A 20,549-nucleotide genomic window follows, 5' to 3' on the forward strand; every position below is an offset into this window, starting at 1 on the left:
TAGCTAAATGCCAGACGTCAAAATTGTGTTCAATATCTGGATTTTCTTCCACCATGTAGGATGCTACTTGGCTATGCCTGTCCGTCACCAGTTTCTTCACAACCACATTTGGCATAATGAAACCCAATAATCAGATAGCAGAATAGCTCATATATGGTGATGACTATATCATAATTGTTTTTATTGTAGTTATTGTTTTAGTGTATTATCATAATTAGCGTAATCTAATTTTATGATTTAAAATAAATGTAACAGATCGTGAAAAGACAAATATGATTTTCACTATCTTCCAGGTTTATTTCTACAAGCCTATTTAATGTTAAAAATTTATTTGATTATGCCTTATACTACAGTGATATTTCATAAACAGGGGTGTGAAATTATTGTTGCATGCGCTACTTGCCGCAACAATCTTGCAAGAAATCTCTACAAAATACTACAGCCCTCTCTTGAGTTGGACGTATATTTGTACCGTCTTCCACTAAGTGGACTTCAAAAATAAGGCCTACCATGATCTCATCTAACCTGGTATCGTTCTTACATAACACTTCTTTGAACTGTTCAGGATATTGTCTTATTGCATCAAGCACACCCATCACCTTAAATCCATCAATGAGCTCTTCTAGTAGATACCTGGTGGAATCCACTAATACGTAATTTAAAATGGCTTTGACAAATTTAGATTTTTCGTGGAAACAAAACGCTTGAAGGGAATTACCTTGAACTTGTAATATGCATACAGATACTCTTCTTTCAAATACCAATTCAATTTGTTCAAATTTCAAATAATAAAGAAATACAAAAATACGTTTGCCGGAGGGCCACACACTGTAGTTACATTTATGACTGTCAAACTTGGTTATCCCAATCTTTATTCGATAATAGGATCAATCAAGATTGGTTTATATGCCATTAGACATTTTAGTTTCCAAACTTCGGCATAATCATATGATTGGAAAACTCCAATTATATATAAAGAACAAGGTAGTATCTTATTAATCTTTTCTAACACTTTATTGTCATGAATGTCCTCTATTTCTGCATCTTTCATCCCAAATTCAAATGCAATGGCATCAAAAAGCATCTTGCTAAAAAAATTTCCTCCTGGGCCTCTGTACACCAATGACCAGCAGATGGTTGTACCAAAAATCTTGTAATGGCCTTTTTCACGTGCTGCAATAGCATAAATAGAAAACATATAACTAATTTTGAGCAATTTCGAACAATTTGCTCTCTTTTTGGACCAGACTTGTTTGCAATTTCTCATACCTTTCGCATTTGGAAAAAGGACGCTGATCCAGCTTGCCATAAGATAGCCCAGCATGCTCATTAGCAGCTTTGATGAGCAGTTGGAGAAACTCTCTTCGAGGTCCACCAGCGTTGATCCCTCCCTTGCTGTTACCATCATTATCCACAAATTTTACCCAAATAGCCTTTGGGTCGAACTTTTTTCTTAATGTTGTTTGACTGGCATCTTCGTAAACGTGCTTCCTTCGTACATTAATTAATGACCGCCTGTGACTGTGTTCGTCAACATTATCATTTCTTAACCTCATAAGAATTGCTCCTAACATAAGTAAGTCAGGACTGGTCCTAAGATGAAGGACATAATTAGTCAAACCAATCAATAAGCAGACAGATTATCATCACGAGAGAGTGTGTTAATCAACGTTCTGACGTCGTAACATAGAGTTGTTGATTTGAAAACAATAGTCAATTTCACATGGTTGAAAAACCTAAAACACAAATTATCTCACTGTCACATGTTATTTTTTTATGGGAAATTGCTGGGTTGGCGTTAGATTATATCGAGCTAACGTACATGACGTCATAAATTTTGCAATAACAGAAGTCTTACATGAAGTCTTTCTAAAGCTGGTTCATAAAAATGATAAAATAAAAATGGCGATGAATGATGATACATTTATACATTTATAAATGTATACATTTATAAATTTATACATTTATAAATGTACACGAAAGTGTAAATGTCTGTTACCCTCATACCCATTACCCAGTATAGGAGTAATCATATACTTATGTAATAGTATCTCTGGCTTTACCTTAATTACGGTTAGGGTTAGGGTTATTGAAAATTTTATGACGTCATGTATGTTAGTTCGATATGTATAGTACCAACCAAATTGCTGTGTCTTTGTGTCATCAACCCCAGCTTCAATATTCTACATTGCTATATATGTGTAAATTTTAAAACTTGACTGATACTCAATAATACCCTTGCTCTTGGCCTTGAGATTGCATTAGCTCCTCTTCATCGGAACTTATCATTACAGTTGTTTCATCCTTATCTGCTCATACATATGAGCTGTGTAAACAAATAAGTGCAGAAACATGTTGAATATACATGTGCATTATTACCATGATTTACAAAGTGATTAACAATTTTATATTTTTCCTGACTTGTTAATGGCAATAATGATGATTTAGAGAATTGATGAAATTCTTTTTGAAAAGCTATTGTGTCAAAATAATTTTTGTGACATAATTTATTGTACAACAACAGTAAATGCTTACTTATAACCATATTGATCGTGAATTAGTTTCAGAGGAGATACTGGGTTTTCCAAGAATGGGGCTAGTAACAACTGGTCTTTGAGTTTTAGTGGGTGTGACAGCACGTCTTTGAATCCCTGATAAGGTTCTATCTAGTTTGTTGCAGGTCAGGTTGGTCTTCATCACTTTTGCTATCACACAAACTCTATGTAATAAAACTGTAGAAACTAAGTGTTACTAGAGTTTAAATTTGACTTGTGACTTCGACTTTCTCCTTGAAAAGGCTACTTCATTTTTAGTGGAGTATCCCTTTAATAACACTTGCTGAAACTAGATATGTGGTACCATATTCCCATAAGGCCTTTGCAAGGGGCTTCACATTCTTCATTTGTTCCATCTGGGACTTTGGCACTGACCAAGCATGCTATTTTCTCAGGACTAATTATGAAATCTGAGAAAGGATCTTATTTATCAATTTCCTCTATATCAGATGTCTAGGTATGAATGAGAATTTTTGAATGATCAGTTACATTTCATATGTAGTCATATTCTGTAATTCCCTGTATGCTATCAAACTTATATAAAAAACTACACACTTACCATTTCATGTGCATCAATTGTTGACTCCTTCATCTTAGAACCACCAATTGAGAAATGCAAAATTTGTGCCATTGGTTTATCATGTTTTCTGGTTTGTTAAACTAATTAGTAATGAAAACCTGGCCCACATACATAAAAAAGTAAAAAAGTTACCAAAACCTTTCTTAGTTTGACTTCCTGTCCTTCTACAGATGCATCGACAAATGAAATTTTTGGATGTTTCATTATAACTAGGTTTACTTTATCCCATATATTATAGATTTCATTTTGGAAAAGCTGAGTGAGAACAAAAATTTAGCATAATTATTGATGAAACAACTGATATGAGCACCTTGGAACAACTTGCTGTATTGGTTACTTACTTGACATTAAAACCTTTGCATCAAAGTACTACATGCTGGACATGGTGGAAATTGTTGATGGGACTGCTCATAGAATCTACTCTCCTGTGAAGCAGGTGTTTTCTTTAGCTCACTTTGGCTTATTTAGAATTTCCTGCCCTCCAACCTTGGTGGTTAAATGACCTTAATTGCCTTTTTCAAAGTGAGAGACCCTTATTGCAATACCTAAAAGGTGAAATTGAAGGTCTCGTAAAGTCAATTTCAAGCGATTTCTTAAATATTCCGTATGTCAAGGACAGTGCTGTGAAATCCATTGATCCAACAAATATCCAACTCTTTGTCCTGCAAATGCCACTCTGGATATGAGGTTGATGCTGGGGCTGCACAGAAATGACTACAAAAACTTTCGTATAGTCCGTTGTTCAAATTCAAAACAGATTTGATTCAGATTCTGAACTAGTCAGCATGGTTAATTGCATTTCACAGAATAAAAAAGGTGCTCCCATCCCATTATCACTTTTAATATTGTGAGGAAGCTTCCATATTTGGAAGAGTTTCGGCTTAATCAGCTCGTTTTAGAATGAAGAGAACATAGCCTTGAAAACAAAATCAAGGCAGATCTTCACTAGGATGAACACTGGAACATAAAGGGTTCCAAACGACCAACAGGAGAGCTAAAATACCCAGTGCTGCTGAAGTTTATGGTACCTTTCCTATTTTCAAATGCAGCAGTTCAGAGAACCTTCAGTTTACTTAGGCTCATCAAAACAGACCATTGTGCCTCTCTGAAGTCATCTTCACTTGTATCCCTTCTCTAAGGCTTGCCAACAAAATGAAAACCAACGCCACTGATGAACAAGCCCGTGAACTAAAAAGGACATGCAGTGATAATGCAAAGAGTCAGGTGTGTATATTTAAGTGCCATGTCATAAAATTGGAATTTAATTTTTTTAAATCTATGGTTGAAATGAGTTAGTAAGTTCTGAAATAGATTTGAATTTGCATCTTTAGTTTTGAAGTTACTGCCATCTAAACATCGAATTTTGCAAACCGGAAAATCGTAAAACCATGGAAAAGAGACTGGCACGGTTTGACTAGAATCAAACAGCGCAAGAGATTTGAGTTGTTCGAATGTCAATGATAAAGAAAGGGGCAATTCGCTTCATTTTATACCTTTTGCTGGAGACCAAAGGCCTAAAGCAAGAAAAAGACGCAAACTTTGTGCGCATAAAGCAGGCAAAATAGAATCCAACACAGAACTCTAGTATTTGTTCTTAACATTTTGCTAAAGAGGACTTTACAGAGATGTTCTCTAAACTGTCTGGTAAAAAACCGCACTTGGTTTCGGAAAAAATTGACCTCGTCACAATTCCGAAATATACAACTTCTTCTGTGTCTCTCTGAAGTCATCTTCACTTGTATCCCTTCTCTAAGGCTTGCCAACAAAATAAAAAAATGAAATGTTCTCTAAATGCCATGACACCAGAGCCGATGAACACCATGTTCGAAAAATAAAGAGAGAGAGGTGGCTGTTGAAAAACAAAAGGCTAGAAGGAGCCTTGTTGTTGAAAACGTACCATCAACAACACCAAGTAGGTGCATTGAAAACACTATTCATTATATAGGAAAGTAAATTTATTTGTAATTAGTATATTTTTTTAGTCTCAGTAGTTCTTGCACAAGAAGAGGCTGCAAGAATTGCTAAATCAGCTAAAAGAGCGCCTCCGAGATGTGCAGTTTGCAAGAACCTGATGAAAGGGCACAAAAAGATAAAAGACTGCCCGAAAAATCAGAAGCCGTGCCAGTAGCAATTGGAGCCGTGCCATTAGTTTAATAATTGTCATTCACATCTTGTAGATTATTCTTATTTTCAATTTATCATGTTCCAATAAATATAATATTTGCCTGCGAATAGGAATTTTATATCTGTCATCTTGTTTCATTATCATAATGGGCAACTCTGCCAAAGGGGTGGAGGATATCTGCTCTGAAGAGATAAAACTTTAGCTGTAGGCCAATAATTTAACAGATGGAACAATTAGATTAAAGTCAGCTGGCGAGGCAAGTTAAAAACTATTCTGAAAGAATTTCATACATCCCACCTCCTCCCCATGCCTGCATCCATGAACCTGGTTGTGCTGGTATTCGGGGCGTTATTTGTAAATTTTACCCTCACCTTACTGGGCAAAACAATGTGATGAAAAATATGTAAAGTTATATAGTTAATCAGTTCTGTTAAAGTTAAAAAATATTACGTCATTTTATTAATAAAATGGCTAGGGGTAATTGTAACCCCTAGCTCAAAATATCCCAAACTCGTGTTTGGTTTTTTCAATCTTAATTAAGACCGCGGGAAAATGCCCAGTAACGAGCTGCGGAAATGCAACACCCATGGGGCGACATGTGAGGAAATAATACAAAGATTACTCGCGCAAGATGACAGACATAAAAGCACATTTAATAATGAGAAATACGTTTCCAAACTGTTGTTTCAAAATCATGTTGCGATTCGAGATGGTTCACGACAGAAAAAAAAACTCATGTTACAACTACATTCTCTGTTTCACCTCAAAAAAGAGGAAATGCGTGTCACCCTGTCTATATCCGCTCTATATATACGTTGCTAGATAAAATTTCCCATGGCCAGAAATTCGCGATATTGAGCCAATTCTTCGTCAGCGGTTAACCGCGGTAAATTTAAAAATGGCGGCGACCAAGCGTCAGGCTACGCGTGTTGACTACGCGCAATTAGACAACTTTAGCTCTGTTGTTTTGTACGATAATTCTGCGCCCCGAAAGAAGAAGGGAAAGACATATGAGGTGGAAAGAATAATTGGCAGAAAGAAAAACACGTAAGTATTAAACCGAACTAGCCCGAACTAGCAAAACAAACTATTTAACAAAGCCTGAATTCGTACCCTACAACTATAGACTATGCACTAGAACTATAGATTATACACTACAACTATAAACTATACAAAATTAAATAATACAATCTCAGAATTTCTACTTACAATTTGGCCTGCTGTATGTACTGAAGGTTATATATTTTAATTCATTAAATAATATGTGATATACCAGTCCCTGATTATTATTGTTGATTTTATTATATTAAGACTATTCATATCTTATTAAGTGGGCTGGATGGCCTCTAGATGCGTGTACTTGGGAGCCTTCTGCTCATTTACCTGAGAGCTTATTAAGGTAAATATAACACTGACACTAGCTCTTCATCCTTGATTAGTAAAATTATCTAGTGTTAGAAAAAATGAAATACTCTGGCATTAGACAGGGTAAAATACTAAAGTAAGGAGCATCTGGGCGCATTTTAACTTAATGGATAAACTACACACATTAGCATGCAGACATGCAACTTAACCAATTACCAACGCTTTCCCCTTGCTAGGTAAAATTGTCTGGCATTAGACATAGTAAAATACTCAGGCATTCAACAGAGTAAAATGCTATAAGTAGGGTGCATCATGAGCTGCAATGTGACTAAATGGATTAAACCATTATGCCATACAAGTAAAATTATCTGAGTAAATATTAAAGAAGGTTGCATTGATGCATTGGTGCAACTCAACTCAACATGCTTCTGAAAAATCTACTTCTCATGATATATATGTGAACTAATTTATTATGTTATATTTTTTAGATTGCATTGATGCATTGGTGCAACTCAACTCAACATGCTTCTGAAAAATCTACTTCTCATGATATATATGTGAGCTAATTTATTCTGTTATATTTTTTTAAGGAGTTATGATCGTCCGCCAAAACCATCTTCCAGCAGACTAGAATCAACTGCTAGAGCATTTGCTTGTGGTATTCTGCACCTATTAAAATCAAAGGCAATGGGTAGTGGATACATTGACCTTGAGCTTGATTGTTGGCGATACATCACCCAAGGGAAAGGAACACCATCAGAACATAGGGGACATGTTCTTTATAATAAGAGTGATTTTAGTCGCCTTCCAATGCTACCTCCTGACTGGTGGTATTATTTTAATCAACATGGGGAGGGGAAGAAAGTTGATTTTCCCATGAAGATCAAACCCATAATTGGTTGGTCATCAAAGAAGTATGTCTTCGATGGAAAGAAAATTGTACCAGGAAAAAGGTTTCCAATTGAAAAAATAAGTGTTTCCTTTGCTCGGGTACCTTGTAATGAAAAAAATTATTGTATATAGGTTCAGTACATAACATAAATACATAATAATTTTAACAGAATAATAATAACTTATAATAACATGATGAATATTTCAGCTTCACTTTAGAACTTAATTTAGTTTTTGTGGAGTGCTTGCTTCAAAATATCCTGTAATTTCTCCAGTTTTCGTACTCGTGTTTGCACTCCTAATTCCTTCAGTTTCTCCTTAATTTCAACAACGGAAAGATTTTCGATATCAATGACGCTTTTGGAAGTGCTCTCTGGTATTTCAGCATTCGGGACAGGTGACAGCTTTCTTCTTTTTCTTCTGCTTTCTTTAATTTCAGTCGACCAGTACTCAGCGTTTGACTTGCTGTACGGTCTATGCATGCGCTCATGTTGGCCAGTTATCTGCAGTCGTTTAGTAACAAGTAGGATATCTTTCGGAGCATCCCTCTTGTTTGACTTTGTCAGATGAAATTTTCTCACATCGTCATTATTCTTTTCCACTCCTGGATATGTAAAGAAAAATATATAGTACAAAATTTACTGTTGTAAGTGCTTATCAGCATACGCATGTACAATTCTTACTTATACTCTGATATTACCTTGTCCCGTAAACTTTTTTATGCCGTTGTGTCTCTGCATGAAGTTTGGAACGTGGTATACCAGACAGTGCATGTAAGGAGTAACTTGCTGTTTGCCAAACCCGTTGACTTCCCCGCCAAGCGAAACAAATAGATTTACCCATGCTTTAGCCTAAGTGAATAAAACAATGGGACTGGATTGTCAAATAGGAACACAAATTACAATTTAGCAATTTCAGTCTGATACAGCTTAAAAGGTATTTCTTGTTATACTAGTAGTTAAGCGCTATAAATACATGTTGGAGTACTTAGTCTTAGCGGTGCCACTTACACGTTCAAAGAACTCATTAATTCTTTCAGGTGTGGGATCATGCTCATTCAGCATTTGATAAATCGTATTTAAGTCCTAAAATTAAAGGAGTTGGTCAGGTGTTTTACTTTTGCTGCTCGCGTAATTAAAATCGATGTGCATTGGGATATTACCTTCCAGATCTTAGTGACTGACTCACTGTGGGCTGGTTTAGTTACTGTACATAATTTATCTGGGAGATCTCTCATGAGCCGTTTCTTGTCCGATCCCATAAGGCTGGTAAAGTCGTGTACACCACTTCCCTTTCCATCAGCATTCCTTTTCTCCCAAACATTGAAAGACACGCCACACGACTGGATACACTCAACAAGGTCTGACAGATGTTTACTTGTTCTATCTTTGGTGGTTTATTGCTGTTGTCTTTAAAGTCCCATTCAAGAGCTTCATTAACTAAACTCTTTGTCAAGATATCTAAAAAATTTTAATAATCAAGTAAAATGTGATTATATCTAATATGCACGATAAACGTGACCAAGGTGAAGGTATGTAGATTCGTGCATATTGGCATCTAGTTCCAAAACCGCATATCTCGATCATAACTTTATTAATGGCAAACTTTAGACAAAGTCAAAGAGAAGCCATTGCCACAGCAAGTCGATTCCTTTGCGCGCCCTGTTGCTCAAGGGCAAGAACGACGAAGGCTAAGCGAAAGTTGGAGCAAGAGTTGCAACAAAATGAACCAACAAAAAAAAGAGTAAAAATAAAAATAAAAGAAAGCGCAAGCCCAGTTCCGGCAAAAAGAAGACCAAGTGGTCTCTGGAAGAAATGGAAGCGAGCCGTGCAGACACTGATCCCTGTGCTTCTGACTCGGATGGCTGTGTATAGCTGGCCTGTAATTTGTAACTATTATATATGTGTGCATTAATTGTAATTTGTAACTATATGTGTTCTAATTTAATTACTACATGATTTTACTTGCAAAGGAGTGTAAACTGGCCATTCATGGGTCAACTGGCCTAAATGCCTGTGTCTATAGGTAACCAGTTGAGTTGCAATGCACCTTGGTGCACTCCACTTAACTTTATTATTTGCTGTTGCTTAATTGATTGAACAAATCATACTCACCTGTAATGCGAAGCATTAAATGTATTTCATCTAATACTACATTTTCAAGTTTCACTTCAAGTAATGGCTTGTGTTGGCATGAAAACCGATTCTTTACGGCACAGTCTTGTATGTCCTTGAGTGAGCGACAGTCATGATTTTCCCAGAAATCCATTGGTTTAGACATGTCCCATCTAAAATCAGATTATAATGCTTTTGTGAATCTGAATAATTTACAGCTATTTATTTATTGATATTTGAATTAGAATGATGTATTTAAACACTATGATTTTGATTCACAGAAGCATTAGTGCAGACAGATATTATTAAGTCTAATTTCCTACTGTTCCAATACCATGCATTTATTTGTACATACCTCAACAATTTGTGTATTTTACACCAAATACAAGCATAATCTGAGGTGGCCCCTTTGAAACCCAGTATCAACAACAGAAACTAAAAGAGAAATATACATGTTATGTATATGTATGTAATATGGATTTAAAAATATTGATATAAAAAATAAAATGAGTTGAAAAACTGCTGTCATCATTAAACCAAATAGTACAATGAACTTTTTAAGAATGGTCCTGTTATTAGGTATTCTTTCATATGCTTGCTTACTGAGGTACTGCATGTGCTCAGATCAGTACCCAAGCACAGTGGCAAATTGTTATCTATGCAAATATTACCTTGTAATCACCTCCAACAAATATTTCAATAGGTACATTTTTATTCTTGATTTTAATTTTCCCTGCCCTTACCAACTTGTTGATGTCATTAAAAATCTTTGAACATGATATCTTTGAAAGATCATAGTCCTCATGACCCTTAACAACAGCCACTGTATGATTCCCTACATGATAATTACAAGGAAAACAGTAGCCTATTATATACTAAAGACAAAGTTCACAAAATTGTCCAGCAAATAATACCTTTTGATGACATCACAGTATCTTCGGCATTCAATATTGAAAAGCTGATGATTATAAAATTGGTCAATCTAGTCATCTTTGCCCCATCACCACTGATTTTTACTTTTATTACAGTGTCTCTTAGTTTCTCATTTGCCTCCATCTGAGAATTAAAATACATGTGGCATATGACAAAATTTCTTAACCATTATCTTAAAACTATAGGCAGTTATATAGCCAGCCTGAGTTTGCAATGCCCTCTTCTTGTCTCGACTATGCAGTTATAATTAATTGCCCTGAATATATTCATTCAAAATAGAGCAACGTTGTGGATTACAGTTGAAAACTTACCATTTTTTCAATAACAGTGCATAATTCGTCCTGGAAATTAAAAGCAGCCCCATTTGCTTCCCCAGGGGTCCTTTCAATACAAGAGAGCTTATTTAGATCCTCTTTGCATTGCTTAATCAGGTAGGACCTAGGAAGTTCTTCTCCTCCTGGACAACAAGTTAATTCGTGGTATGCTGCTTCCCCAATACAAAATTTGTCCATAATGTGCAACACCTGCTGAATTTCCACCTGTTCTTTGGAAGTTCATTAAAGGATTTTGATTGCTTTTCTGACGCAATTGTTAAACCATGTTCTTTTCCCAAATCGTCAACCAATTTTACACTCTTCAAATGAAGCCCAAAAGATGCAATGAACCAAAGCGCTTGCTCCGTTCTAGTAGCTAACGTTTGAAGCTTGTGTTCTTGCTGGCGCTTCCCAACTTCCAAGAGTGTCATTCCCTTATTTTCAAATCTTTTTTGTACAGTAAGTTTCTCGATTGCATTGTACAATTTGCCATTCTCCGTTTTCAATTTCTCAATGTCAACAGTGGCCTTGACGATCTTCTTTTGGAATCGATCCACCAGTGTGGATGCCTCTTTACATTTTATGCTTAATATATTATTTTCCCTAGTAATCGACTCATTTACCCGTTGAAGTTTCGAAACTTCGTCCTCTAAATCATTTACCAAGGCAACAGTACTAAGTTCACTACGAAATACCGCAACACTCTTACGTTTTGTAAACAGCTTTTGCCGACTTCCCCCATGTATACGATAATGCTGTTTTGCTACCTTTGTACAGTTTACTCGCAGACGTTCTTCAATCCTTATACAGTTCTCCTGAATTTGTAGAGCGTACTGTTTGCCAATAAATGCGTTCAGTATTTGTATGTATGTATAGTCAGCTAATGTTGATTTCTTTATATTGTACCAACTGCTAAGCTGTTTGAACGGTATATGAACAGTAAAGGCAATTTGTTCGTCTTCGACTTCGATATCTACATCGGATTTTTTAATCAAATTTGGGCAATGCTTGCTATCAACAACTATTTCACTTTTAAATTTTGAATTAGAATAAACACTGAGGGCGTTTGCCATAAATTAGCATTATATTTGCATGTCACTGTCTTAGGAGAGAAGTCTTGAGTAGAATTCTAATTTCCCGCTATATTGCGCGATTCGGTGTTCACGATGTTTCGTCGCAGTTGTTGACATGGTAACGAGACAGGAAGTAAATATGCAAACGCATTGTACGCTGATCAGTAACATCGCCTTGTCGCAAAATGCACTGTATATGAAAGCGCTGTTTCTGAGCGTTATTTTGATGTATTGCTCGATGGATTTCGCCAAGTATAAAGCTTTAAACTTTGCGTTCAAAGACAGGGAATTCGAGTTTCGGCTTTCACAATTACATTCGCAAAGTAACTGTGTCTGAAAGTGTAAAACATCGCTGCTTCAGGAACAAAATGGACCTGGCCGACAATGCATATTTTAACAAATGAAAGCCTTGATGTGTAGTATAATAATCAAACTTCTAATTGTATACGGCACAAATGGAAAAGCGGTGCTAAGTAACTTGTTTGAGACGCTTTATATCATGAAATGCGGGATTTTCTGTAAATTTTTATTAGGTTAGTAAGCAATCGTATTCCATGTTTCACGTTCGGATTGGACCTCGTATTTACTACACAACAATATTACAGATTTAGTCCTATGTGTCTATTTGGGTGTGAAAGGCAACGCATGAACAGAACAAATTGAAAATATTTTATAGGTAGACTTCTATTGCACTTCTTCTAAACAGTTACTAATAATTTCATATTATGCCCGACGCCATATTTGGCTGCGCGTACGCTTGCGCAATGCGCATGTCGCCATTTTCTTGCTATGATTTTGATTTTCGTTAGCACATGCATGAAACTTGAATGCACACATCCTTATACAAAATTGGTCTTTATTTTTACAATAGTTTAGATAGTTATAAGATAATAAGTTATAACACTGAAGAACTGTCTTCCTCTACAAATGCAACAAAGTCCTCATCAACAAATGCCCTCCTAATTTTCTTGTAAGCACATGCTGGCAAGGGATATCTTCTGTTTCCAAGATGTCCATAGGTACACCATCCATACAAATGATTTGTATGCTGTGCTTCTGAAGAATCTATAGATAATTATCCAGTTAGGCCATTAGATATAAGGCCATAATTGTGTATTCAAGTAAAACACTGACTTATGCGGAAATCGATGTTGTAGAATACAATTAATACCAATATAACAGTAGCCTGCAAGTGCAATTAACAAAGTATATCATTTGTTCAGTGAAATATAGAATGGAGGTTTATTTACCTTTCGTGTGTACTTGTTTGCCGATACTCCTGCTTCTTTTGTGTTTACAATTTAGCTGCTGCTAAATGTACGGCCCAGGTGTCCAGACACAGACTATTGAAACCAGGATGCTTGGTTATACATGTTGGCAATTCGTCAACATCTAGATTTTGCAGCACAATATTGCTACCTAATGAATCAACGCACTCTTCAATCTCTGTACAGCATTGGCACTTTTTAGTGTTATGTAAAAGTTCAAAGTGACAATTGTCACATTTGCACCTGAAATAATGTACAATAGTTTGAATACCATATTTACAAAGTGTAACGTATATGCCAGGGCAAGGGTCACGCAATACAAGTCACGCAACCAAAGTCAAAACATTTTTTATCAGCCTCCTATTTGCTCATTTTTTCACCATTTGGTATTAAAATCATGTCATTCGATAGATAAAAGCCTAACCTTTCGGATTGTGAAAAAATTGCGTTAATAGGACGAGTAGTTCACGTACAATAGCGCGCCAAAGTTGGATTACCTTTTTTTTGATACACCCTGTATACATATATACATATATACATATATACATATATACATATATACATATATACATATATACATATATACATATATACATATATACATATACATATATACATATATACATATATACATATATACATATATACATATATATACACATATATACATATATACATATATACATATATACATATATACATATATACATATACATATACATATATACATATATACATATACATATATACATAATACATATATACATATATACATATATACATATATACATATATACATATATACATATATACATATATACATATATACATATATACATATATACATATATACATATACAGGGTGTATCAAAAAAAAGGTAATCCAACTTCAACGCGCTATTGTACGTGAACTACTCAGTCTATGAACGAAATTTTTTCACATTCGGAAAGATCAGGCTTTTAGCTATCGGATGTCATGGTTTTAATGCCAAATGGAGAAAAAATGAGCACATACGAGGCTGATAAAAAATGTTAGTCACAATCGCATATTTTCACCTCTGAGCCTAATTAAAGCAGTGCATAACAAAAGAAAAAACAATTAATCACGAACATGTCACAGCTTGCACTGGTTTTACAACTTGTTTATTGCAAATTATTTACATTTACACTTTAAAGAGATTATGCGCCAATGCCTTCAACGTGACCACCATCTCTATCGATACAGAGTTGACATCGCCGCCGCATTGCTTGGAATGTTCTCCTGATTAGCGCAGGATTATCTCTCAACGCTTCAACTTCATGTTGAATGCGATTCCGCAAATCATTTAGATCATGTGGTGGGCTTGTGTACACTTTATTCTTTAGGTAACCCCAAAGAAAGAAATCGCAAGGAGTAAGGTCAGGGGATCTTGGTGGCCATTCTACGTCATGGTGGAGGGCAATCACGCGATGACCAAACAGTTCTCTTAACCGATCGCGGACTGCAATTAAACGATGTGCTGGCGCACCGTCTTGCACCCACCAGAGATTTCGGAATGCCCCTTCAATTTGCCTCCGAAAATGTTGCTGGAGTTGTGGCACCACGTCGTTGTTTATCATTTGGAGATAAATTTGTCCAGTGACATTTCTTTCAAAGAAAAATGGACCAATTATCTGGCCGCTGCCACAAAGTCTAATCCAAACCGTCAATTTTTCGCGACTGATGTTGACCTCATAGTTGAACTCGGGCGGTTGTCCTGCTGCGGCATACTCTCTAACGTTGTGGGAGTTTACTTGGCCGTTCATGGCAAATGCAGCTTCATCTCCAATAACGAATGGCCGAAGGAAATCCTCGTTTCTCTCGTAATGATCACACAGCCATCGCGCAAACTGCATTCGCCTAGCATAGTCTCGAGGAAGGAGTTGGTGTCGGATCTGCATGCGGTAAGGGTGCATGTTTAGATCTAGCCTCGTTATCCTATTAAAAGTAGCGGATGGTAGGCCAACACCATTCCGTCTTGCGCTTGTACCTGTCGGATGCTCAGCCAATCGCTGTCTTGCTGCCTCGATGTTGGCTTCTGATCGTCCAGTGCGACGTCTGCCTGAATTTCCCTTGTTTTGATTCAAGGTTGTACCGTGTTGGGAAAACTTTCTCACATTCGCCCAAATCGTTTTAAGTGCAGGCGGTTGCCGCTCAGGGAACCGTTCCCTGAATGTCTCACGAGTTCTTTGCAAACTTCTGGTTTCGAAAAAGGTTTTGATGACGAAAGTTCGTTGTTCTACCGTAAGTTGTACCATGTTTGCATTTATTCGATGAGTGAGATTTATTCCTACTTAATATGCATATGCGGATAGTTTATTCAGAAGCGAAATTCTTCAATTAAGACCCAAAGGGAGTTAATTTTCAATGGTTTTAGTCCCAACTCTCAGAGGTGAAAATATGCGATTTTGACTAACATTTTTTATCAGCCTCCTATTTGCTCATTTTTTCACCATTTGGTATTAAAATCATGTCATTCGATAGATAAAAGCCTAACCTTTCGGATTGTGAAAAAATTGCGTTAATAGGACGAGTAGTTCACGTACAATAGCGCGCCAAAGTTGGATTACCTTTTTTTGATACACCCTGTTACATATATACATATATACATATATACATATATACATATAACATATATACATATATACATATACATATATACATATATACATATATACATAATACATATACATATATACATATATACATATATACATATACATATATACATATATACATATATACATATATACATATAACATATACATATATACAATATACATATATACATATATACATATATACATATACATATATACATATATACATATATACAATATACATATATACATATACATTATACATATATACATATATACATATATACATATACATATATACATATATACATATATACATATATACATATATACATAATACATATATACATATATACATATATACATATATACATATATACATAATACATATATACATATACATATATACATATATACATAATACATATATACATGGTTGGCGAGTGTGTACAATTTTTATGCACGAGTTGTGAAGGATCGCAATATGAACGAGTGAGCGCAGCAAATGAGGGAGTTTGTGATCCTTTCGCAACGAGTGCATAATAAAAATCGTACAAACGAGCCAACCATGAAGTAATTTGTTTATTAAATGTGCATAGAGATCAATTTGACAACGACACGCCTTTAAATATACAAAAAACCAGCAAACAACAAAAGAAACTTTATGCATGAAAACATGTTTATTACTGTTCAGTTTCTTTGTAATTTTGTTCAATAAAAGTTAGACATTCTTTCCAAAAGATTTGAGATGTTGCTGAATGTAAAAATATCTTGAATATGAGAATTATGTTTTGAATCTCACTCCTATATTTCGATGCCATCTTGAAAGAAAATGTGAACAAATTGCCGCCAAAATGACATATGATAATTTTTTACATGTGAAGAATATCGTACATCCAATCAAAAGTTGTGTATGGCATTTTTTCACACGTGAAAAACATTGTATGTCCAATCAAATTGTGCAATCTGATTGGCTCCCTACTAGACAGATATTAGCATATATATATCTAGTAGAGAAAAGTAAACAAAATGGCTGAAAGATTTAGGGAGTTAAAGCCAACAAAGTTCTTGATGACTTTGTCAAAGATTTAAGACAGTCTAGGAAAATAGCTGGCACAGTTCACAAGAAACCAATTTCAAAAGAAGAAATTCAGCAGCTCTTCCGTTCCGGTGAATTAGATCCCGCCAACTCGTTAGACCCCGCACAACTGTTTCGCACAGTTTGGTCTTACTTGAGTTTTTACTTTGGAAAAAGCGGTCAAGAAAACCAACGGCTCCTGAAGCCAAAGCCTCCTTAAAGCATCTTAACCCAGCCTGTGAGAGCTTGTTCCAGCGTCCAAAAGATGCGAATGCCAACAAATTTGATGTCAACAACTTGATCTGGTATGCAAATTGTCCTGTCTATGAGAGGACTCTCAGCAATTTGCTTCGTGTCATGACAGGTATCGAACCACCCTTAACTAACTACTCCATTAGGGCCACATCCGTAACAGTTTTAGCAAACGCGAATGTTGAGACCTGTTTAATCAAATCAATCACTGGCCACAAATCCGACACAGCGATCGAGTCATACAGCAGCCGGCCATCCTCTAGTCAACAAGAAGTTATGTCTTTGATTTTGAGTAACTACATCAGCCAGAGCAAATCGGTAGCTGCTTCAACCATACTTGAGGACAAAGAGAATCAGGTTCAACAAGAATCTTGTATTTCTGCTTCATCTGCCAAACACAACCATCAAATTACCGTTGTCAACAAACAGCACCAAGGGATCCACTAAATCAAGCGAAGAGCTTTACGGCTTCAAGTCTGGTGTTTCAAATTCAAAACTGTACAGTTAACATTTATAACTGAACTTCATGGATTTCATTCTTTTAATCGGTCGCAAAGACGTTTTTAACTGTTAAAAATTGTTCAGTAATGTTGATTTATAATGATTTCAAAGCGATCGAACTTGCATGCCATGCTTGATTAAGTATTCAGTTTACTGCACATGACGGAAGTAAAAAGGTTGAATTATTGAATTACTGAGTAAAATATTTCAGTTATTAATTATATTACGAATAAATTTGAAAATTTTTTTTATTCTGTTGCTTGTGTATATAATAAAACAGATATTCTGCTCACTCTCGTCGTATATGACTGTCAGCGCATATACGACTCGAGTTCGCAGAATAACTGTTAAGTACAAATATGCCAGGTGTCCCAGAAAAAAGTACTCCGGTTTGATTCATAATAGCTTCTAAACTAGCTAAGCTATTAAACTAAAATAACTGTCACTAGATAGACAGAAGACTAACTTAGATTTTGATATATTACAGTTGTATTTTACCTAAAAAATTTATGGAGATATCAGTGTTCAAAATTGGTAGCATATTTCTGGATGTGTCTAAATTATGCAAAAAACGCCGTATCAAATATTAATCAAGCTTTTCTCAACTGAAACATGCACTATTAGCAGTTAATAAATGACACTTGACAAATTGTTTATTATGAAACGAAGTATTATTAGTTACATAAAACAAGGAAGATTTATTCGTTAGGAATCCCGTGTCCCCCAACACGAATGCACTGCCTAGCCTGTGAGACCATTGCGTCAAAAAGGAGTCATGGATCATTTGTTGTTTTAGATTACGGCATGCTGTTACGATTGAGTTGGGAAGCTCTTCTAAATTCTGCGGTCGCTGATCATGTGGTACATTCCAAATTTGCTGCTTAAGGTATCCCCAAAGAAAAAAGTCACATATTGCATTATTTACTGCTAATAGTACATGTTTCAGTTGAGAAAAGCTTGATTAATATTTGATACGGCGTTTTTTGTATAATTTAGACACATCCAGAAATATGCTACCAATTTTGAACATTGATATCTTCGTAAATTTTTAAGTTAAATACAACTGTAATATATCAAAATCTAAGTTAGTCTTCCCTCTATCAAGTGAAAGTTATTTCAGTTTAATAACTTAGCTAGTTTAGAAGCGATTATGAATCAAACCTGAGTACTTTTTTCTGGGACACCTGGTACATATATACATATATACATATATACATATATACATATATACATATATACATATATACATATATACATATATACATATATACATATATACATATATACATATATACATATATACATATATATGCATAAATATGCATATATATGCATATATGATCAGCAGGGCCAACATTTGCATAGGATTAAATTGTTGCACTCCATGGTCATCCCACTGATCTCAAGACTACTTAACACTTGGGGCCGGTTGTATCAGACACGTTTAACTTAAACGGTGGGTAACATGCTTGACAAAAATGTATGCGAAAGCGCTAATTAAAATGGTGACAATTTTTGTTCGATTCCACCCTTGATATATGCGAAAACTGGTGACTAATTTAAGCTCCAATGTTGCTCAATTTTGTTTGCTTTTTGAACGAGAGGGGTTGTTCAGGGGCAAAAAAAAATCTGCGGTATTTAAAGAGGGATCTTCAGTGATAATTTTGGTACCACAGTTGCTATGGTTACTAAAGTTGTTTTCCTTGGGAAGCGATCGTCGTTCAAAACGTTCGCGAGAATGGCGTTCTTTGGCAACATTTGTCAAAAGTTATCGGTTTTCGTCTTCTTCTAAGTTTTTTGCTGTTGCTCAAATTATCAAAATTTCTCCGTTCTTTCGTACAGATGTTATCAACTTATAACCCTACCTTTTTTTGTTTTTCAAATTTTGCTTTTAAACACCATGAAAATGGCGTTTCCGCGGAGGCGTCAAAATAGGCGCTTCAATGTTGGCCGGTATATGCAGCAGAGGAAATTGGGCAACCAAACAGTCGCAGATCAAACAAAGCAGGTTCGGGCGACGGCTGCAAAGCTTTAGAGATTACAATAAGGTAAATAAAAACATTTGTTGATTCTATATATATTTTATATCTTTAGGAATCACAAAGTATTTCAAGCTTCAATGCTTCCGAATTGTGTTAGTGAGAGCCCACTATTTTTATATTGACAAATTTAATAGAGTTTCTATCATATTGATATTATGTTGGAAATTTTAGAATACATTGCCAATAGTGAAATGTGAGTTGATTGGTATTTTCAACAATTTTCAATTTAATTGAAAATCTGTCAATAACCAGAGTGATATGATTTCAAAAATGTTTACCAAAACACTGACCAAACACCAATATATATATGTATATTACATACATGTATGATGTATTGCAGGTAGCCAGACTAGTTAGTCAGTTAGAGGAGGTAGAGGAGATCCAGGAGGAAGTGGTAGAGGAGATAGAGCTTTCCCTAATAGAAACACAGCGTTCTCAATTAGCAGGAAAACAGCAGCTAGAAGGCAAACCACACCGACTGGAGCTCCTGGGTAAAGCATATCAACAGGAAGAAAGCGGAGGAAGGAAACAGTGGAGGCAGCGTGTATAATCAATGGCGGGAGTTTGGCAAATACAAAACCAGCTACAGTTGGGATGGTGGAGGCACTGGAAACCAGATGCAAAGAAAGTGATATAGTGCAGGCTGTGAAGGGTGTGAAGAGATCAAAGTTGAGAGGAAAGGTGTTGCCGAAGCTTTACAAAGAAGATCTAGAAAGGTTTGAAATTTCAAGTGATAATATGTTGAGATGAATTGCTATCTATTATAGTAACAGGGTTATGGGTAGGGTTAGACATAGATCAGTGTATAAATCTCTTTCATATAGTCATGCCACAAATAA

General features: G+C 35.6%; 1 protein-coding gene across 1 annotated transcript; it reads left to right on the forward strand.

The window, feature by feature from the left end:
- Positions 1 to 6,158: 6,158 nt before the first annotated feature.
- Positions 6,159 to 7,649, forward strand: LOC114528357. Its single transcript, XM_028549978.1, has 4 exons — positions 6,159 to 6,307; positions 6,457 to 6,482; positions 6,572 to 6,659; positions 7,216 to 7,649. Exons 1-4 carry the CDS (start codon positions 6,159 to 6,161, stop codon positions 7,646 to 7,648), a joined length of 696 nt encoding a protein of 231 aa, XP_028405779.1. The 3' UTR covers position 7,649.
- The last annotated feature ends 12,900 nt before the right edge of the window (positions 7,650 to 20,549 follow it).

The sequence above is a fragment of the Dendronephthya gigantea genome, unplaced genomic scaffold (genome assembly GCF_004324835.1).
Source record: "Dendronephthya gigantea isolate DGI-Jeju-01 unplaced genomic scaffold, DenGig_1.0 000049F, whole genome shotgun sequence".
Taxonomy (NCBI): domain Eukaryota; kingdom Metazoa; phylum Cnidaria; class Anthozoa; order Malacalcyonacea; family Nephtheidae; genus Dendronephthya; species Dendronephthya gigantea.

Bases quoted from the DNA above. Each gene is read 5' to 3' on its own strand.
- LOC114528357 (XM_028549978.1), top strand. From the start codon at position 6,159: ATGGCGGCGACCAAGCGTCAGGCTACGCGTGTTGACTACGCGCAATTA. The intron at 6,483-6,571 runs GTATGTACTGAA...TATTATATTAAG, and splicing joins TACTTACAATTTGGCCTGCT to ACTATTCATATCTTATTAAG. The intron at 6,660-7,215 runs GTAAATATAACA...TATTTTTTTAAG, and splicing joins TTACCTGAGAGCTTATTAAG to GAGTTATGATCGTCCGCCAA.